Below are 21,111 nucleotides of genomic sequence, written 5' to 3'. Positions count from 1 at the left end.
GGAACCTGGGCCCGGGTTTAGGGACTTCCTGGGTGTGAGTCTTAAAGTTAAGTGGGGTCCCAGCCCTGCCCACTGAGCAGGGTTGGAGGGTACTGGCCTGGCATGGAAGGCACTCACCCCCTCCTCTCCACCTGGCCAAACGCTTGGGGGCCGAGGGCCCCCAACTCCCTGCCCCACCCTGCCCAGCTCCCCACGAGGCTTTTTGCTCATGTTCCTGTTGGTGACTCACTGTGGCTGAGGAAAAGCTTCTCTCTATTCCTTTCTCATTTTTTTCATGGTTTCTATTTTCCCTGGCAGAGGATGTTGGGCCCAAATCTGATCCATGTGTGAGCCAGCTGAACTCAGGAACATTCCCAGGGAAGTGACGTTCCTCAGACCACCCGCCCCCCCCCCCAATCCCGGCCTGAGCCTCCCTGCTGGACACACTCAACTGGGGGCCAACAGAGCAAATTCCAAGACAACGTTTCAAGAATGATGATTCAGAGGCTCACAGAGGACATTTGCGGGTAAGAGCTTGCTTGCTTCATCCCTTCTGCCACCAGGACCAGCCTGGGGACACGTGACAGGGCAAGCCTGTGCAGGGACAGGAGGCACAGGGGGCCGGGCTGGGGGCTCAGGTGGGGGGGCTTGCTCTCTGAAGGGACATGGCAGGAGCTGGGAGCTGGCGTGTCGTCGGTGCTGATGTGGTGCCAGGTGCGGCACGGGCACAGTCCTGCTCTGCACCTTGGGGCTGCGGAGTCGTGGGGTCACTTGGTGCCATCAGATGGCCGGGAGGGCAGAGCTGGGACCCCACCTGAGTGACCAGCTCTTGACATGGTCCCACTGCCCTTTTAAGCATGAATGAGGATGAGCCGGTGAGAAGTGAAGGAAGGGCCTTGAGCAGGAGACATGCAGACCCTCCCTGAGTCCTGCCTGGTCCCCGGGCTGAGCCAGCTGCCCCTGCAGTGTCCCTCAGGCTGGCCACAGCTGCCTGCCGACCCAAGGCTTCCTGACCGGCTCGTCCTCTTTCTCTTTGGTCCAAGCTCTGCACTCTGCCCGTCGACCACCCGGTGGGGGGGGGGGGGGGCGCTGGGTTTTCCCAACGACCTCACCAGGTCAAACCCTCACAGACCACCGTGGCTCAGGGCTCTGCTGCTAGACTTGACCATGGAGTCCAGGCGTGCATCTTCTGGCTTCCGCATGTCTTCTGCCCTGGGAGCTCTGGCTGCAGGTGGATGCCCGTTTGGCGCCAGCCAACATCTGCCCTTCTACAAGCCTATGGAAACACCAGGCCCGCCATGTGATGATTTCCTGTGCCTGCACCCATGACAGACACGATCTACTGTGGGATTTCTGAACTTTGCTGGCAGCCATGCAGATGACCTGGGCTGGTCCTGACATTCTCTGCCCAGTATATGTGCCCCCAGGTCCATGCGGTGGCTGGAGCCACTGGATAGTGTTTAAAAAGCAGTTCTGGTAGGAGGAGCGAGGGGAACGGCTGTTTGTCCTCACTGGGATCTGAGCTGCTAGGGAAGGAATGTGTGTCCAGAGGTGAGGCAGTGCTCACTGCAAGAAACAGTAAAAGTGGTTGGGGGGGGGGGAACCCAACCAGGGCCATTAGTGCCCCCCCATCAGTGCCGAGGGACTGTTCCCACGGCATATCCCAGCACACAGCTTGGTTGGGTTGGATTGGGTTGAAGGCATATGTCCTCTCTCCCAGCTGGCTCCTCAGGGGTGGAATCTGGTTCACTTTGCCTTCGTGGCCCCCACATCTTCCACATGGAGCTGGGTTCACAGGCACTGCCCCTAAAATCATCCCTCAATCTGATCTGGCTTAACCTGCAGCTGCACCATTTTCAGGAGAGGCCAGATAAGTGGACTGCTGGGACCTAAGTGATCCCCAGGCCACCAGGAGGTAGGCGTGGGCAAGAAACCCTTGACCTTGTACGGAAATCACTGTGGGACTGCTGAGCCCCATTCCTGGGAATTATACACACACTTTAATAAAATGGAAAGGACTCTGCCCCCTCTCAAATTTGCCCTCCTGGGCCAGGAGCTGGGGGAGGGGCGTTGCCTGGAGACCCCCTACCCCAGCAAAGCAGTTGGAGGGCACCCAGGGCACGTCTGCACCTGCCTCCCACCAGAGTGAGGCCCGGAAGCGCCATCCTTCCCCGCGAACCAGCACAGGGCCCATGCACCCGGGAAGTTAGCCGTCTGAAAGAAAGCTGTGACAGTTGGCAGAACTGCAGGCCAAGCCTCCAGAGAGAGGGAAGGGTGGGCTCGCCCTGAGATTGGGGCGGGGGGGCGGGGGGGAGGGGGGGGTTGTGTGTGTGTGTGGAGGATCTCGGAGGCCAGACGCCGCGGCTGGGCTCTGCCGTCAGGGCTCCGAACCCCTCCGGGCGGGCCGGGTGCCGGTTCCTCGCCTCCAGGTCCCAGACGGTTCTGGCGAGGGCGGGGGTGAGGGGCGGGCATCGGACCCCTCGGGTCTGCGCCCTCGGGACCTCCCTCCACCGCCCCCCACCCCCACCCCAGGCCCTCCTTCCTAGGCGCAGGCCTCAGGCCCCTGACGGAGGCGGTCCCAGTTACCGCTTCGGAAAGTGCCAGGCGCGCGGCGCCGGGACAGCTCGCCGCCTCCCCCCCCCCCCCCCCCCCCCCCCCCCCCCCGGCCCTCCTCCGCAGCCCCTCAGTCCACGCCCGGCTCCTCCTCCTCCTCCTCCTTCCCCAGGGGTGGGGGGAGCCGGCTCCGGAAGCCCCGGCGCCCCCGCCCCGGCCGCCACTGGAGCTTTGGAGAGGCGGTCCGCGCGGGAGCGCGCCACGCGGGGCCGGAGCTCCCAGCCGCCGGCAGTTCCTTGGAGGCCCCCGACCACCCCGGAGTCCCCCGCGCCCCCGGCCCCCACGCGAGCCCCGGCCATGGCGGCCGTGCGCGGGGCGCCCCTTCTCGGCTGTCTCCTGGCGCTGCTGGCGCTGTGTCCCGGGGGGCGCCCGCAGACGGTGCTGACCGACGACGAGATCGAGGAGTTCCTCGAGGGCTTCCTGTCGGAGCTGGAGGCCGAGACCCGGGAGGACGACATGGAGGCCCCACCGCCCCCGGAGCCCACCCCGCGTGTCCGCAAAGCCCAGTCGGGGGGCAAGCCGGGGGAGCCTCCGGGGGCGGCCAAAGAGGGTAAGACCCCCGGGGGCACGCCTGGGGGAGGCCCACAGAGTGATGGGGGGCCTTGGGGCGCCCTGCACCTCAGGTGAGAATGGCAGGGCTTTGGCAGCTGTCCAGCCTGCCCGGCGTGAGCAAGGGCTCTGGAAGGCAGGAGAGAGCCCAGATGTCTGGCGGGACCCGGTGCCAGGCAGAGGTCAGTGCTGGCTTGTGGCCCTTTGCGCATGGAGGCACCTCCCGAAGCTCTGCTGCCCAGTGGTTTGGGTCGTCGGGGTCTCACACCGCCAGCCCCCAGAGGGGCGAGGATTGAGCCCCCTGGAGACATTGCTGCCCCCTCCCCAGACCTGTCCTGTGAACTGCCCTAATGCCCTAGGCGGGCCTGTTTGTGGCACACCCTGGCCATGCCCGCGCCTCCACCAGAGTCCCAGCCTCAGACTTTCCTTGGGAGGCCTCCCCTTCTGGGAACACAGAGGCAGGTGAGGGGCTATGAAGACCCCTCCCCACAAGGCAGCCGGGAGCAGCGGGCAGAGTGGTTTCCGTGGCCTTGTGACTTAGACGAGGTGGTGTATTACCGGGGCGGCCAGCCCAGGGCCCTCTTACATAATCCACTGTCAATAAATCTCAGCTGTTTATTGTGGCTTTCTGGGGGGGGCAAGGGTCCTGTTGATCTCCCTCTCCCAGAAGACTCGAGGGTACCGTCCATCATTCCCGAGGTCAGCTGCCCCTCCCCTGGGTCTCCTTCTAGATCTTTCCTGGCTCCTTCCCCTCCCCTTGGGGGGCGGGTCCTAGGACATGGCCTCCCCCCACCTCTACTTCACATTCCAGACTCGCTGTCCTGGCCTCTTGGATGCCACTGTGGCGGCCCCGTTTCTCCTGTGTGCGTTTTGTAAATGTTTCTGTGTTTAGGCCTTGTGGCCACTGTCCCCCATTAAGTCCTGCACAGCATTTACTGGGGGGCTGGGGGATTCCCACAGACAGCCCCCTGCCCTGCTCCCACTTCCTCCACAGACTCTGAGATGGGTGAGCAGCTACAGTGCCTGCCAGTCCCTCCGTCCTCTGTGTGGCCCCAGGACCCCCTACCTACCCCAGACCCCTTACTTGAAGGGACATGAGTGGCCCTTTTCTCTGAAGCTTTTCTTGACCCTGCAGGGAGTTTCAGGGAGGCTCCAGACCCATGTCTTCCAGTGCGTATGACAGCTGGTGGGGATGAGACCTCCTCTCCCTTTAGGCCGGGCCACCCCCGAGGCCTGGGTGGCTGAGTCACGTCTCTGCCCCTTCCGTGCCCGGCACAGTGTAACGCTCCCTGACCAGCTGACTGGACATGTGGGGGAGAAGAGGATGATGAGGGTCCTCTGTTGAGTTTGGCAGGTGGGAGGGTGAGGGCCTGTGTCCTGGGCCAAGATACGGTGTTGGCAGCAGAGACTTGCGGACGTTAGGTATGGGTTCCAATCCCAGCTCCTCCATGAGGCCAAGTGACTTAACCTCTCAGTTTCCCAGTCCAAGAACCAGGACCAAAGGAGGCCATGTGCGCAGGTTGTGGGCACCTTGGGGCAGCCATGTGGGGCATAGAGTGAGGACTCCATTGATTTGACCTCAATCTGCATTTACGACAGCACCTCTGGAAAAGGCCAAAGACAAAGGGAAGAAAGGGAAAAAAGCCAAAGGCCCCAAGTCGACCAAGCAGCCCCTGGAGGGGCCCCTCAGGCCACCCAAGAAGCCCAAGGAGAAGCCACCCAAGGCCACCAAGAAACCCAAGGAGAAGCCACCCAAGGCCACCAAGAAGCCCAAGGAGAAGCCACCCAAGGCCACCAAGAAGCCCAAGGAGAAGCCACCCAAGGCCACCAAGAAGCCCTTGGCCGGGAAGAGGCCCCCCACCCCGACCCCCTCAGAAGAAACCCCATGGTGGCCATTGCCCCTGCCTCCCAGCTCCAGCCCTGAGATGCTGCCCCAGGAGGGAGGTGTGTGCAGGCCCCTCCTGGGGTTGTGGGGCTTTGACCTCCCAGGCTACTGGGAGGTGGGGGGGGGGGGGGTCCCTGGGCTCAACTTCCTGCAGATCCCAAGGGCCGCTTGGACAGGGTGGGCTCTGGAGCCTCGTCATTGTCATGAACGTAGCAATTGGGTGGGAGCCCCCTCGGTGCAGCGGTCACCCCTCACCCTGGCCCAGTAGGGGGTGCTTGGCAGCCTCATGGCCGGGCTTTGCCATCTACTGTCCTGGGATCTGTCCCCTGACCCCACCGGAGCCATCCTCCTGCATGTTGTTGGACCAGACAGCAGGGCCTGGGCTTCCTGGAAAGCCCTCCAGCTCTCTGGCTGTGGGGGCGCCATCAGGGTGGCCAAATCCAGAGCGGCCCAGGCCTCCTGGGAGCCATGTCAGGCATCGGGTACTGTCGGCAGGACCCAGGTCTGGTTCCATGCACAGTGAGGGCTCAGGGCAGGCTTCCCATCCACCTGCCTCTGGGGTTTCTGTTGCAGAAGGGGCCCTCCCAAGTCCTTGGCCAGGTCCAGGAGAAACGGATTTGGATCGCCAGTCTGGTGAGTGGGAGATACTCACTTGGCTCTGAGGGACCGATTGCCTTGGCCGGCTGGGTTTCCAGGATGGGCCCAGGCAGGGGCATCTGTGAGTGTCTTCAACAAGGCACCCACGAACATTTCCCACAGAGCCGGAGGAGGAGACCGAGCCGCCCACATTGGACTACAACGACCAGATAGAGAGGGAGGACTATGAGGATTGTGAGTAGGCCCCCCTCTGCCCCCATCTGGACTGTGACCCCTGGCCTGGGGACCCACTGGTGGTCGGTTCACCTGGGGCCCTGCCCTCCCGGCCCCACTGCTGTCTGAGGCGGTGGAGGGGGGGGTGAGTTGGACTGGCTCAGAGCCCACCCTCCCCCTCAGTTGAGTACATCCGGCGCCAGAAGCAGCCCCGGCCACCCCCAAGCAGGAGGAGGCCCGAGCGGCTCTGGCCTGAGCGCCCTGAGGAGAAGGCTGAGCCAGCTGGGCCGGGGCTCGAGGCCCCCACGGAGAGGATCGGTAGGATGGGGGCAGCCGGGGGGGAGGGAAGGGCGCCGGGCACAGAGGGAGAGGGCTCCGGACCCACCCCTGCCTCCCACCTCCACAGAGCCTCCTCTGAAGCCTCTGCCACCCCCGCTGCCTCCTGACTATGGGGACGGTTACGTGATCCCCCACTATGATGACAGTGAGTGCCCTGCCTGCCACACCCCTGGTTCCAGTAGCTCAGTGGGAGATGCATCCCCAATGCCCTGCCACCCCTCCCCTCCATGCCCACTTGGGCTCGCAGCCCAGTCTGCTCTCCTCCCTTGGGCTGGTGCCTCCTGGCCCTCTGGGGTTTCCCTCTCTGTCCTGTGCTCCCATCCTATGGGCTGAGGCCAGCGCCTTTCTCTCCCTCCTGCATCCCCTTCTAGGGGGCCTGAGTCGGTCCCCACCCTTGACCTGCCCCCAGGTCCCCAACAATCTCTTGGCCCCAGCTCAGCTCTCACTCAAGTCCGCCCCTTCCTGGCCACAGGTGTCAGGTGTTACTTGAGGCCCGTCCTGCGTGTGTCCCACCCCCTGCCCAGCCTGGCCTGCCTTTCCCCAGGCCAGGCCCTCCCAGGCCAGGCTGGTGACATCCCAGGGTCTTGCCCATTCTGTCTGTGACCAGCTGGCCTCCCCTCAGGAGCCCCTCCCTCCTCATCTCTGTCTAAAGGCCCACCCGATCCCACTTCCTCACCTCGCCCTCAGTCCTGTCCAGTCTCTGGCTCACAGTGGGGGCCCTGGGGCAGCATCTGGGCCACCTCAGCAAGGCTCTCCCTCCCCACAGTGGACTATTACTTTGGGCCTCCCAGACCCAGGAAACCCGACACTGAGCTGGACACAGATGAAGAGAAAGAGAAGCTGAGTGAGTGGAAACAAGCTGTTCCCACCGCCAGCCCAACGCCCAGTGCAGGCCTGCCCCCCACGCCAGCCCCCTGCCCCCGGTGCAGGCCTGCCCCCCACGCCTGCCCCCTGCCCCCGGTGCAGGCCTGCCCCCCACCCCAGCCCCCTGCCCCCGGTGCAGGCCTGGCCCCCACTCCAGCTCCCTGCCCCCAGTGCAGGTCTGACCCCAGCCCCCTGCCCTCAGCCCCACATCCATGCCCCCTGAAGCCCGGGGCTAAGATGACAGGCTTCTTCCACCATTCAGAGAAACCCAAAAAGGAGGGAGGTGGCCCCAAGGAGGAGGAGACAGATGACAAATGGGCCATGGAGAAGGGCAAGGACCACAAAGGTGTGTGCCCGGGGGCTGGACCCATACAGCTGGGATCCCTGTGGGAGAGCAAGTGGATTCCTGAGGCTCCAGGACCCTCTGCCCCACTTTCTCCCTTTGTTGCCTCCAGGACCCCGGAAGGGTGAGGAGCTGGAGGAAGAGTGGGCTCCAACAGAAAGAGTCAGTGAGTGAGGGGCCCGGAGGCTGCAGATGGGTGTGGGGGGGGCTGGGGAATGAGTGGGGGTTGGGGGTTGGGGTGTGGAGGGGGCTGCAGATGGGTGTGTGGACTGGAGGGTATGTGGGGCGGCTGGGGCTGTGTGAGGGTGCTGAGAGGTGGGTATGGGGGCTGGGGTCCCCACAGCGGCAGCAGGGTAAAGGAGGTGGGGGCAAAAGACCCAAAGTCACATGTGGGTCGCAAACCTGGATTTCCTGGTGGTGCTTCAGGTCTCCAGAACTCTTCCTTGCTCTTAAATTCTTGGGGCCCAGAAGGGAGGGAGAGGTGCTGGAGTGTCTCTGCCCTGGGATGAAGCCTAGGGGACAACTCACAGCACAAGGTCCTGATATGGATGATGCCTGTGAGTGGCTGAGCTCTGGGGTGGCTGTTGCCTGTGGTTTCATGTGAGCCCGTGGCCCTTTGGAGCTGGCATCATCTGCCCACGCTCCAGATGAGGAAGCCGAGTCCCAGCAGGGGAAGCACATGTTGAGGTGGAGCCGCCCTGACTGGCGTCTCCTGATGTAAGGGGGGTGGGCTCTGGGCTCCTTGTTCTGGGTTTGGTGGAGGGAGTGACCAAGCCAGTGGGCCACCATTCTTTGGGTGCTATGTCCCCAGAGTGTCCCCCCATCGGGATGGAGTCCCACCGCATTGAGGACAACCAGATCCGGGCCTCCTCCATGCTGCGCCACGGCCTGGGGGCCCAGCGCGGCCGGCTCAACATTCAGGTGGGTGTTGGGATGGGCCCATCTTGCGGCTGAGCACGGGGCTCTTGCAACCGCTCATTCTCCCCACTGCCCCCAACAGGCCGGTGCCACCGAGGACGATTACTATGACGGGGCGTGGTGTGCTGAGGATGACGCTCAGACCCAGTGGATCGAGGTGGACACCAGAAGGACCACCAAGTTCACAGGTGTCATCACCCAGGGCCGTGACTCCAGCATCCAGTACGTGAGGGGTGGATGGGACATTCCAGGGGGCCATTTAGGGGCCCTGTCCCCAATCACTCCTCCGTGGCACGTAGTGGGCAGGGGAGCCACTCCCAGGGCCAGCTCAAGAACCATACAGCCCTGCTAGCTCTTAAGTTCTCAGGTCCGGAAGAAGGGGCTTCGGCTCCTGAGTGCCCGGGACCTGGGGCAGGGAAGGCAGCCTTGCTCTGACCGCCATCTGCTCCCCAGTGACGACTTTGTGACATCCTTCTTCGTGGGCTTCAGCAACGACAGCCAGACGTGGACGATGTACACCAACGGCTATGAAGAAATGGTGCGCACTCAAGCTGTCAGCTCTGCACCCACCATCTGGGCTGAGGGTGGGCTCTTGGCAGGGGTGGGGGGCTACTCTGAGGTCAGCCTCTCCCCAGACCTTCCATGGGAACGTGGACAAGGACACACCTGTGCTGAGCGAGCTCCCAGAGCCGGTGGTGGCCCGCTTCATCCGCGTCTACCCACTCACCTGGAACGGCAGCCTGTGCATGCGCCTGGAGGTGCTGGGGTGTCCTATGTCCCGTGAGTGCAGGGGGCCGGCAGGGCTCAGAGGGGTGGCTGGGGCCACCTGGGGGCTGGCTGGCACAGCTCAGGGCCCTGCCTGTCCCCCCCACCTCCCCCCGCAGCTGTCCACAGCTACTATACACAGAATGAGGTCGTGACCACTGACAACCTGGATTTCCGGCACCACAGCTACAAGGACATGCGGCAGGTGGGGTGCTTGTTCCCCGGCTCAGAGCTTGTGTCCAGTGCTCCCATCCCAGACACGCCCCCCTGAGAGGGCCGCCAGCCAGTGCTCAGCTGGGGGCCCCTCCCTCTGGCACTAGGACCGGAGAGGGGCTGGGGTTGCCTTCAGGGGCCACTCCTACCACAGAGGCTTTCCCCACCGTGCAGACCAGGACGGTAGAGAGGCCTGGCCCTCCCCGCAGCCTGGACCGCTTCCACGGGAGGTGGGTGGGGGGCTTCATAACTCCGTGTTCTCTCCCGAGCCCAGCTGATGAAGGTGGTGAACGAGGAGTGCCCCACTATCACCCGCACATACAGCTTGGGGAAGAGCTCACGCGGGCTCAAGATCTATGCCATGGAGATCTCGGACAACCCTGGGGATCACGAGCTGGGTGAGGGCCCCGTGGACCCCTGGAGGCCTGGCCCTCCCTGGCAGGGATTCGAGGCGAGGCTCTGGCACTGCAGCTGGGCCTTTGCCTGTCTTTGGAGCCTCTCTGGGGTCCCAGTGTGCCTTGCCGGGGCCAACAAGCGTCATCTGCCCCCATCCTACTGGGAGTGAGCCAGTCTGGGTCCTTCCTCAGATTCCCCGGGGCGTCAGGAGGCCCAGTGGTTGCTGAGGCTCCTGCTCTTGCAGGGGAGCCCGAGTTCAGATACACGGCCGGGATCCATGGCAACGAGGTGCTGGGCCGCGAGCTGCTGCTGCTCCTCATGCAGTACCTCTGCCGCGAGTACCGAGACGGGAATCCCCGTGTGCGCAGTCTGGTGCAGGACACACGCATCCACCTGGTACCCTCACTGAACCCGGATGGCTACGAGGTGGCAGCACAGATGGTAGGTGGGTGGGGCGGGGCGGTGGGGGCCAGAAGCTGTGTGGGCGGGTGGGGCAGCGAGGCGGGGCGGGGTGGGAGAGTTGGGGCGGAGCCGGATGACACCACACCCACCGGTTCCTCCAGGGCTCTGAGTTTGGGAACTGGGCGATGGGGCTGTGGACTGAGGAGGGCTTTGACATCTACGAAGACTTCCCAGATCTCAACTCTGTGCTCTGGGGAGCAGAGGAGAGGAAATGGGTCCCCTACCGGGTCCCCAACAATAACCTGCCCATTCCTGAACGCTACCTCTCCCCAGACGCCACGGTAAGGCCTGGGGGAGCAGCCCGGACCCTGGGGTCCTGAGCTGTGGACTTGAGGGGTGGGCTGGTGGGTGACCGAGCCAGCACAAGCCTGGGGGGACAGAGGGGGCATGAGTACTGGCAGGGAGGGTAATAGAGGCTACAGCTCAGACGCACACTCTGGCCACCCCCAGGTATCCACAGAGGTCCGGGCTATCATTGCGTGGATGGAGAAGAACCCCTTTGTGCTGGGGGCGAACCTGAACGGCGGGGAGCGGCTTGTGTCCTACCCCTATGACATGGCCCGAACACCCACTCAAGAGCAGCTGCTGGCCGCGGCCATGGCAGCCGCCCGGGGAGAAGATGAGGATGAGGTGTCTGAGGCCCAGGAGACCCCAGACCATGCCATCTTCCGCTGGCTGGCCATCTCCTACGCCTCTGCCCACCTCACCATGACTGAGCCCTACCGGGGAGGCTGTCAGGCACAGGACTACACCAGTGGCATGGGCATCGTCAACGGGGCCAAGTGGAACCCCCGGTCTGGGAGTAAGTCAGCCTGGGAGGGGCCGAGGCGGGGGACGTGGCGGGGCACAGGGCTGACTGCGGTTCCGTGTCTGCCCCCCACACAGCTATCAATGACTTCAGCTACCTGCACACCAACTGCCTGGAGCTCTCCATCTACCTGGGCTGTGACAAGTTCCCTCATGAGAGTGAGCTGCCTCGGGAGTGGGAGAACAACAAAGAGGCCCTGCTCACCTTCATGGAGCAGGTGGGGGCGCGGCAGCATGTGGGCTGGGTGGGGGTCGCGAGGGAGCCCTGTCCAGAGGGGCAGGGACCAGACAGGGGAGCCGCTGGAATGCGTGGGGCCTTGGCATGCACGTCCACGCTTGCCTCCTCCTGCAGGTTCACCGTGGCATCAAGGGCGTTGTGACGGACGAGCAGGGCATCCCCATCGCCAATGCCACCATCTCCGTGAGTGGCATCAACCACGGTGTGAAGACAGGTACCTTGTCTGCATGCGGGTACGGGCAAGCAGATCCGTGTGGCAGTGGCGAGGCAACGCCCGGCAGAGCCCTGATCCCCCGCGTCCCCACCGGAGGGTCTACCCTGGGCACAGGGAGGGCCAGGAGTTTGGGGGGGGGGGGGCGCATCTCAGAGAGGAGGGCTGGAGGCTGGGGGTACGAGAGAGTCCAGGGCAGCAGAACCTGTCCTCTCTGCAGCGGGCGGTGGCGATTACTGGCGCATCCTGAATCCGGGTGAGTACCGCGTGACGGCTCACGCGGAGGGCTACACCCCGAGCGCCAAGACCTGCAACGTGGACTACGATATTGGGGCCACCCAGTGCAACTTCATCCTGGCCCGCTCCAACTGGAAGCGCATCCGGGAGATCATGGCCATGAACGGGAACCGGCCCATCCCACACATTGATCCGTCGCGCCCCATGACACCCCAGCAGCGGCGTCTGCAGCGCCGCCGCTTGCAGTACCGGCTGCGCATGCGCGAACAGATGCGGCTCCGGCGCCTCAACGCAACGGCGGGCCCCACCACACTCGCGGCGCAGACACCAGTCACCACGCTGCCCCCCACCCCCTCCCCCACCTTCAGCCCTTCGCCTGCCCCCAGCTCCAGCCCGCGGCCCTGGCATTTTCCACCCGAGACCACCACAGTGGGCTGGGAGGAGGCGGAAACGGAGACGGAGACCTACACGGAGGTGGTGACGGAGTTTGGGACAGAGCTGGGGCCCCAGGAGGAGGAGGAGGAGATGGAAGTGGACGAGTTGGAGGAGGAGGAGGAGACAATCATGGGTCCAGATTTCCCATTCACCACAGCCGAGACCTACACAGTGAACTTTGGGGACTTCTGAGCACAGGTCGGCCCACATCCAAGCCCTTGCCGCCACAGGAGCCCCAGCCATCGGCGTGGGCCTGGCCAGGAGGGGGCCCAGTCGGGCACGAGATCTCGGAGCCCAGGTCTGCGAGGTGCTCCTGCCCGGCCTGCCAGCCTCAGACACAACAGGCACGGCGGGGCGGGGGGTGGGGCACACTTGTCAGCCACCTGCCCGACCACACCAATAAAGCAAGCTCATGGCACACGTGTTGGTGGGGAGGGGAGGAGGGGGTTATGTTGGCCAGGGTCAGGTCTGCAGGAGCTCAACGCCAGCACAAGGTCAGGCTTTTATTACAAAGCACCCCCTGCTGTGGTGCCAACACTGTGGGGAAAGGGTGGCCGGGGTCTCTGTGAGTCAGGGGTCCAGACCCAGGCCCCCCAGGTCCTCCTCCTCAGCTCCGAAGCCTGAGAAGCTGATGGGCTGGCAGGCCAGGCTGCGCAGATTCACGAGACAGGCGGTCTGCGTGCTGCTGAAGTCAGGGACAGCCACCAGCAGCACCCTCTGGTCCTCTGGGCCTAGCAGAGAAGCCACACAGGCGCCCCCTCAGGTTCTGGGTGGGCCTGGCCTCCAAGGGAAGTCACCAGAAGCAAACAGGAGTTCCCCATCAGCACACCATGGGAGTGCTGGCCTCGGAAGCTCCTTCTGGCCAGATGCAAGGGCCCAGGACAGCAGGACGGTCAGAGGCTAAAGCCATGCTGACCGGGGTGAGCGTGAACACCACTGCACACGTGTGGGCCGTTTCAGCCCCCACTCAGCCAGCGGGCCACCAGGCAGGCTGCCTAACCCCACAGGGCCTGGGGACTCCAGTGCAGCCTTTTCTGCGAGCCCTGCCCTCTCATGACAGCCCAGGCCTGAGGCCCCCAGAAGAAAGGACTTACCTCGGAAGATTTTAGAGCCAAAGCTGGGGGTGTTCCCACAAAAGTAGACATGAGGACACTCGGGAAAGATGAACGGGTCTGTCTTGTAGAAGGGGTAGCAACCTGGGGAAGGCCCACAGTGGTTGCGGCTTCTGGGCTCGGCACCGCACACGGCCGGGGTGGGGTCCTCCTCACCGAGCACCACAGCCCACCCGCTCACACACACTCAGGCTATGCTGGTAGCAGCCCTGCCTGCTAGGGTCCAGACATCGCCACATGAGCCTGGGGACAGGTGAACGTGCCCGCCACCTTCACCCTCCTGGGCGGCCCTGTGGCGGCGTGCAAGGCTCTGACCAGCCCAAACTCCTGATATACTCCCCGTGGCCTTCAGCCCTGAGGGAAAGCTCCAGAGTACCTTCCGGAATGAGGGCCAAGCATCTGGACTTTTCCTTAGATAGGTCAAGGCAGGATTGCTGGGTACAAATGACGCCCACCCTCCAAGCACACAGGCCCCCTCATTGGGACCCTCTTGGCCCTTCACCCCATTACCTAGTGTGTCGGGGGCTGTGGGGCTGATGTGACGGATGCGCAGCGTCCACTCCAGTATCTCCAGGTGGTCCTCCATGCTGCTGTACCGGAAAATGTCGCTCACATTCTGTCCTGATGTCCCTAGGAATCTGCAAGGCAAGGCTCAGCTGATCCCCACCCTGGGGGCCAGCAGCTGTACCCCCACAGGGCCCAGAGCTCCCCCTGCATTCTCACGGCTGCTGTCCCAGGCCAACTTTGACAAAGACACTAGGTCCCGGCCAACTGCAGCCCTGGACCCAACCCTCCCCTCCCAGTGCCACCGAGGCAAGAGGCCAGTGCTCAGCTGGGGTGTGGCTGCAAGTGGCTACCTGACTCCATCAATGGTGGCCTGGTAGGGGTTGGTGACCAGCTGGAGGGTTGAGTAGGCAGTGGCCAGCGGGAACATGCAGGGGTGCAGGGGCTGCTGGGGGAGTGTGTAGTTGGTTGGGTCAAATTCTCCTGGCATCACATCCACGGGTACCGAGGCCTGAAGGCATAGGGAGAGTCGGGAGCTTTGTAAGGCCCGGCGCCCTCCATATGTGGCCCCTCCAGATCTCACCCACCCCTCCCCCGGCCCGCCTTCCGGTGCCCAGCTGCAGCCTCAGAGACCCCAATGTCATCACCCAGCTGGCCCCCAGCTCACTCACACTCAGCTGCAGGAGGATCTCATCCAGCATCTTGACGGCCTCCACGCTGGCTGCCTGGGTTTTCTTGGTTAAGTACTTGGCCTGGGGATACGAGTCAACAGGCTGTGAGGCCCCCGCTGCTGGGTGTGGTTAGGGTCTGCACCACGGGCTCCCCTGCCCTCAGAGTGGGCCCCAAGCAGAGGTCCTGGCATCACCGCAGGGCACGTCCCACCAGACATGTGAGGCCCTGGACCCTGACTCTCCCGGGGGAAGGAGGAGCTTGAATGTAGGCAGGCAGGCACTGTACCTTGTTGATGGAGTCTCTGCTCTGGGTGTTGTGGCTCAGGAGGTTCCCGGCCAGGATGACCCGGGACACGTGTGCGGCACTGCACTGCTCCCCCTCGTCCCCCAGCTGCCCGGTCACCACATCCACCAGCAGCTGGGTGCCCAGCAGGCTCTCGCCCCCACCTCCACCCAGGCCCAGGCCAGACACCAGCAGCACAAACCTGCGGGAGAAGTCGGGGTCCTCATGGGTGCCCAGACGGCAGGTGTCCCCGCTCTGCACCCACCCTGGCCGCCATCACGGGTGAGCAGGAGACATGCAGCCCAGCACCTGTGATTTCCCGGGACCACCGGCTGGGCCCCTGTGCACCTGCTCCTCACCTGTCTGTGTCAAGGCAGGGTGCGGGCTCCTGAGGAGCAAGCTCTGCAAAGCAGTGGTCCTCCACCAGAAACTTCCCAGTGTCTCTCACAGAGCCGAGCACGGCCAGGACCGTCCCTGCAGAGCAGTGCTGTTAGCCTCCAGGAGGGAAGCCCAAGAACCGCTTCCTTCCAGTCACTCACAATGCAAAACCGTCCAGTTCTCCTGTGCCGCGCTGGCAAATGATCACCTAGGACTTGGGACCGAGTGTGCTTCCCGGGGTCACGGCCTCTGGGTGGAGGCAGGAACACTGGCGCCCCCCTCAGGCCTCACCCACTGTCTGACCCTGAACCCAGCACTCCAGGGAGGCAGGGATGTGCCAGCACCTGTGTGCACAGGCCACCCCTCCTGCCCCTACCTGTGACCAGCTTGCACACATCAATGGTGCCTTCCAGTTTGATGCGCTGCAGTTCATCTTCCAAGACCAGCTCGTCGTCCGGATGGATGTATTTGCTCCGTGGGGGCTGGGGGAGTAGGTTGTGCTGGAATTCGGAGACGGGAGGTAGTTTTGGGGCTGGAGGCCACCAAGGCTCCTGCGCCCCACAAGTGAGATGGCACGGTGACCCCAACCCCCGATTCCCTGGGACCATGGCAGGAGGTCCCACGGGCGCCCACAGGACGTGTCCCAGGGGAGGCATGCGTCAGCCAGCTGGCTCACCTCTTCGCTGATCTCCCGCAGGATGGATGGCTGGAGCGGCATGGCCTTGAACAGGGTCCCCACCACACAGCACTTCTCCCCGGGCTGTAGCTCACACAGCTTCTTTATTTGGACTCCAGCACCTGAGTGTGACGGGCATGAGCTCAGACCAGGCAGCCCTCCCAGCCCACCCTGGGGCACTGCAACAGGCCTCACGGAGCCATGCAGCCCACGGGCCTGGGCTCTGGAGGAGAAAGAGACCTTCGGGGGCAAGGACCCCCAAAACTAGTAGACTCGGCCCCGGGATAGAAGGATCCGGGATATGGTTAGGTCCCTGGATCCCGTGTCCTTATAAGAAAGGCAGACGTGCAGAAGAGGCACCATGAAGACGGAGGCAGAGACTGGGAGGCCCAGGCAGCCACCAGGGACTGGAAGAGACAAGGAAGGGTCCTCCCTAAGAGCCTCCGGAGGGCGCGACCCTGCCAACACCTGATGTCACACTCCTGGCCTCCAGAACTGAGATCACATTTCTGTTGTCCTAAGCTGCTCAGTTTGTGGCTTTGTCATCTGCTGCAGCAAAAAGCAATAGGGAACCAACAGTCTTACATCATTTATACCTAACTGTGACACTGGCTCTGAGGAGGAAGCATGCCAACTCTCTGCGCAGCCCTGCCCTAAAAACATCAGAGAGGCGCAGTCGGCCAGACTCGTGGGCAGGAGAGAGGGAATGCAAGTCCCAGGAGGCCTGTGGGTTTGTCAGGAGAGACCCTGAGCCTGGGGAAGTGCTGTCAGGACCAGATGGGGTCCTGTGTATGCTGGACCAACCTCTTCCTGAGCCCCTTCTGCCCTGGAGTAACCAAGAACATTCCACAGATCTACATCCCAGGGAGTGGAGGTGGGTAGTTCAAAACAAGAGGAGAGCGCCAGCACCAGACAGAAATGGCATGGAAACACACCCCCAAAGCCTGTCTGCAGGGCCCTCGCTCAGCCCTGGGGGGGACGTGCCGAGCAGCAAGTGGAACTTCTCCACGCTGACAACATGCCAGAGTAGATGTTACTGCCCCGATATACAGCTGAGGAAACGGAGGCACAGGGAGATTGAGTGACGCGTCCAAGGGTACACAGCTGGGGCCCAACGAATGCAGCTGAGCACCTGGTAGAGCCACACAGCCCTGTGTCGAGGGCAGGACAGCTGTCCAGCTGGACAGCGTGTGGGCATCGGGCCAGACACCAGCACCAAGAGTGAACACCAAGGCCTGTCCTCACCCTCCGCAAGCTTCCAAACCAGGGGGAGCCAAGGCAAAGGGAACAAGAAAGCCCTGAGGGCTGCTGTGGCCTCTCAAAGCACAGGACAGTAAGCTGAGGTCACGAGGGAAGACGGGGAAAGAGCGTGCCAGGCGGAGGCGATGCCAACACTGAGAAGGGGTTCAGCGTGGTCGGGAAGCTCAAGAGAGACAGACAAGTCCCGGGACAGGCTGAAGTCTGGTCGGAAAGCCTGGTGACACGTGGAATCCATGCGCAGGGACGCATTCTGGGAGAAGCCAGCTTCAACCCCAGCCAAGGCCCCATTCACCACGGCCGCTGTCTGAACTCTGACCCATCTGTGGGCAGAGTAAGACAGCTGTTTTCTGTCACTGGGCAGCTTTGTTAGCAGGAATGGTGACTGCAAGACAGGTGTGGTACCAGAATGATAGCAGTGACACAGAAACCGAGGAGAATGGAGGAAGCTGCAAGGGAAGCGAGGAAAAGGCCACTGGGAGCCAGAGGAAGGAGCCCCTCATCATGTGAAGAGAGGAAAGGTGACAGCACTCGTGCCTGCAACAGAGACAACAGAAAACATCCCTGGCAGGTGTGATGGTCTAGTTCTCGTGCCTATAATGAAACCAGAGGCGATGCCGTCGGCTCAGTGGGGTGGGACGGGACAGGCACCTCTGTCCCACAGCCTTCCTGCTGCTTCCAGTGTGCAGCCAGAGCTGGGACCACCGAGTCCAGTGCTGGGGGCAAGGAAAATGAGTAAGACACGGTCCCACCTATGAACATTCCAGTTTAACAATGTAACAGAGGAGTTGAAAACTACATGGAAAGCCACTCTTATAAACAGAAGAATTGAGTGAGGCAGCAAAAGTCAAAGGTGGGAGTCCTGCAGGAGAGAGCACAGAAGAAGTGGGGAAAAAAGCAAAGATGTGCCTTGCCCAGGCCCCTTGATTAGGAAAGACAGGAGAGCCCCAGGGACAGGAGACTCATGCCCAACCAACACGGAAGGTGCAGAGGAGAAGCAGACAGACAGACAGACATCAGTGAGCACACAGGAAGCCCCCTAGAGAGGCGGTGGGTGTCTTCACGGACACCCTGGCTCCCAGTGCCTGGTGGCTGGCCTGCCACACTGAGCCCCTTGCTAGCCACAGCATGGACACACAATCTGAACTCAAGAAAAGGAAAAACGTACGCTTACACCAGTGAAATCATCACGGCTACGCCAGAGCTCAGCCCCATCTCACCCAGCCTCGGAACTAAACCTCACTCTAAACCTAGCAATTCCTAAGCTAATCCTCATGACTACCTGAAGAAGAAACTGAGGCACAAACAGGTTTACATTCCCAAGATAACTGAGAAGTGGGATAAATTGAAGAAGGTTCCAGCTCTACCAGGTCCCTCATATGACATTTCTGAAAACTCCAGGGACCCTCTGGGCTGGTGGGGAGGAAGCACTTCCCCGAATTCATCACTTACCCCAGTGCTGTTTGGCCCGGCTCACCAGGAAGGGCCTCATTTGGATGAGGCGGGTGGCATAAATGTGGGCATACTGCCGGCTGAAGCTGCGCTCCCCCAGCCGGAAGGGCTGCGAGGAGTTGGTGTACGTGGACACAGGCACGCGGGCGAAGGTGGCATTGCTGGCTGACGGCGGGGAGAGCAGAGTATGGGCCCTCTGGGCAGCCTGCTCAGAGAACATGGCTGCGCTGGATGCGTCCAGACCTGGTGCTCACGCCGAGGAGGAGGCAGTCACTGTGAACACACAGACGTGTCCCTGCAACCCCTGCCCACTCCATGGCTTTCCTGGTGTGTCTCCACTGCACCCATGGGCACTGGGAGAGGAGGGGAGAGCTGCGGCTCTCCCCACACATGGTTCAGGATGGCACCTGGAAGTCAGCTGTGCTGGATACCAAAGTGTGCCTTGGAATCCTCATCCAGAAAGGAGAGCTAGGAAATGCTTCTCCCACCCAGAGCTCTCCAGACCTGCCCCAGGTATCCACGGCTGGCCTCGCACCTCCACCTAGACAACTAGCGGGCGTCCCAATTCTACCTGCCATCCACCCCCATCTTGCTCCCCCGCACCTGCCCCATCTCAGGGCATGAGGGCAGTCTCATTATCAGATAAGTCTACCATAAAATAATAAGCCTATTTTAAACAAAATATTAATCAGTCACTCCTTTGCTCAAAAGGCCCTCCGTTTCAGTGACTAAAACCCCAAGTCTCTACTGACATCTGCCCCAGCTCTTCTCCCTCCACTGCCTACAGGTGCAGACTCGCTGGCTCCCCATACCCTGCTCTCTCTGTCTTTGCTAACGCTTCACCCTCTTCAACTGCAACCGTCCCTTGGCACTTCTATTTCTCCCATTTTACTGTTTACTGAGCCCCGACCCCGCCTCCCGGCGGCCGCCCAAACCGAACGCAGCCCCGACCCCGCCTCCCGTGGACGCCCAAACCGCACGGAGCCCCAACCCCGCCTCCCGGCAGCAGCCCGGGCCGCACCGAGCCGCGCTCTGAACCACGAGCCCGGTGCAAACTGTCGGACAGTGCACATGGGACGGCCTTCGGTCCCTCCTTTTTCGTGCATGGTTTCAGGGCAGCCGCTAGGTGCCCGTACCCTGCTTGTACCGCACGGCTCTGGGCCGGGGCGGAATCGGACTGACTTCCGGCCCAAACGAGCTGAGCGGGGCCGCAGCCCTGGAAGAAGTCCTGGCCCGCGCTCTAACTTCAGCTTGTCGAATGCAGCAGGGACCCTGAGAGAAGCCGCCCATCCTCCGCCACGCGCGGACTCGGAACCCCGGCCCCGCCGCCGCCGCCGCCACGCGGGCCGGTGGACGCGGGACCTCACTCACCAAGCCGCGCGCTGCCGGCCACCTCCCGCCAATCCGCGCGCACCACCCCGCCCCTCTCCGCGTGCTGCCTCCAGCCAATCACCAAGCTGCCCGCTCCGTCTATCACCTCGGGGCCCGCCCACCTCCCTGGGCTCGCGCGCCCCGCCCCTGACGCCTCTACCAATCACCAACCCGCCCGTTCCGTCCATCACCGTGGGGCCTGCCAATCCGCGAGCGCCCCGCCTCTGGTCGCGCCCCGCGTTTCCCGGACTACGCGGGCCGATGGGTGCTGCGAGACCCGAGCGTTCGCGTGTCCCGAGGCCTGTGCCTGAGGTCCGCGGGCGGAGAGCAGAGCTGGGGACTGCGGTCCGGGACAGAGGAGGAGCGCTTCGGGCTAGGGTTAGTGTTAGGGAAGCGGACAGGCCGTGGCCCAGCGTACACTGAACTCTCCTTCATCCTGCACCCGCCCTCGGCTGTCCCGGCGCCGCGCCCGCTGCGGGGTGCTCTCCCCCGCCACGGCACCGATGCCCGGAGCCAGGGCGCCCTGGCCGCGGAGCTCGCTCCCACCTTCGCACGCGCAGCCGCGGGGCGGGTCGCACGCACTGAGCGTCATTCCCTGCGCGCCGCTTCCGGTGCCGGTCCGGTCTCCAGGACAACGGGGTCGTGAGGGCGGGTGGCACCCCAGAGCTCCTGCTGCAGGAGGTCCTTCACACTTGCTGCTGCATCGCATGCTGTCACAGCCCGGGGAAGGCGGCGGGGGCCCAGGGCCGGTGCCGTCGGTCGTGGGGGGTGGGGCGGGCTCCCGACGGTGGGGACGCGTTTGTGCAGCATCCGTGAAACGTTTGGAGAATTGTGCTCCTTGCTGCCCCGAGCTCGGGCGCAGACCTGCGGCCCACCGATGCCACGTGGCAGCTGGACCACGGCTGGCAATTGCTAAGTTCTTACTTTGCGACAGAAAACGAACCCCGATTTGTTCTCTCCACTTAGGGCTCTTTGGACGTGAAACCAAAGATGTTCTTTAATGTGTAGATACATAAAAGGCCTCAGGGAGCTGAAGGCTCGACAGAAGCTGCGCCTTTGGGAGTGGGCCCCTCAGAGCCCGAAAGAGTGTCCCCGGAAAGCCGGGGCTGGGTGGTTGCGCCTGCGGTACAGGGTAGGGGTCTTCTGTGATGTGCACTCGCGTGTTTTTATGTGCAGTTTTTTATTCTGGAAAAATACCGTTTCACCCGCTGTGAAGTGTCTAGTTCAGGGGCATTAAATATATTCACAGTGTTGTGCAGCCATCACCACCACCCATCTCTGGACCCGTTTCATTATTCCAAACTGAATCTCTGTCCCCGTAACACAGTAATCCCCCACTCCCT

The 21,111-nt window shown here is 62.9% G+C and overlaps 2 protein-coding genes and 1 long non-coding RNA gene across 6 annotated transcripts; 2 read left to right on the top strand and 1 right to left on the bottom strand.

The window, feature by feature from the left end:
* Positions 1-396: 396 nt before the first annotated feature.
* Positions 397-2,002, top strand: LOC147583396 (uncharacterized). The gene is made up of 2 exons (XR_015248183.1): positions 397-506; positions 1,110-2,002. It is a non-coding gene; the product is annotated as an uncharacterized LOC147583396 (long non-coding RNA).
* A 731-nt stretch (positions 2,003-2,733) lies between these two features.
* Positions 2,734-12,482, top strand: AEBP1 (AE binding protein 1). The gene is made up of 21 exons (XM_086697211.1): positions 2,734-3,142; positions 4,741-5,085; positions 5,600-5,659; positions 5,786-5,857; positions 6,020-6,154; positions 6,243-6,320; positions 6,942-7,019; positions 7,302-7,385; positions 7,495-7,548; positions 8,194-8,303; positions 8,383-8,522; positions 8,754-8,838; positions 8,936-9,080; positions 9,185-9,270; positions 9,553-9,676; positions 9,919-10,115; positions 10,238-10,417; positions 10,587-10,938; positions 11,022-11,161; positions 11,296-11,395; positions 11,613-12,482. The coding sequence occupies exons 1-21, from the start codon at positions 2,890-2,892 to the stop codon at positions 12,254-12,256; spliced, it is 3,462 nt and encodes a 1,153-aa protein (XP_086553337.1). The 5' UTR covers positions 2,734-2,889; the 3' UTR covers positions 12,257-12,482.
* Positions 12,483-12,552: 70 nt separating this feature from the next.
* On the bottom strand, positions 12,553-20,322 carry POLD2 (DNA polymerase delta 2, accessory subunit). Of its 4 annotated transcripts, none has more exons than XM_086697223.1 (11): positions 20,187-20,322; positions 18,398-18,670; positions 15,689-15,810; positions 15,389-15,512; positions 14,994-15,108; positions 14,638-14,836; positions 14,352-14,432; positions 14,034-14,191; positions 13,687-13,814; positions 13,159-13,260; positions 12,553-12,795 (listed from the first exon to the last, which is right to left on the bottom strand). In XM_086697223.1, the coding sequence occupies exons 2-11, from the start codon at positions 18,615-18,617 to the stop codon at positions 12,635-12,637; spliced, it is 1,410 nt and encodes a 469-aa protein (XP_086553349.1). In that variant the 5' UTR covers positions 18,618-18,670; positions 20,187-20,322; the 3' UTR covers positions 12,553-12,634. The 4 variants fall into 4 exon arrangements, with proteins under 4 accessions (XP_086553349.1, XP_025779030.1, XP_086553348.1 ...); XM_025923245.2 differs by lacking the exon at positions 20,187-20,322 and adding an exon at positions 19,769-19,820; XM_086697222.1 differs by lacking the exon at positions 20,187-20,322 and adding an exon at positions 19,534-19,735.
* Positions 20,323-21,111: the final 789 nt, after the last annotated feature.

Source organism: Puma concolor, chromosome A2 (assembly GCF_028749965.1).
Source record: "Puma concolor isolate L17-30 chromosome A2, mPumCon1.1.hap2, whole genome shotgun sequence".
Classification (NCBI taxonomy): Eukaryota; Metazoa; Chordata; class Mammalia; order Carnivora; family Felidae; genus Puma; species Puma concolor.
The sequence above is the reverse complement of the archived record's forward strand: the minus strand, read 5'-3'. Positions and strand labels throughout refer to the sequence as shown.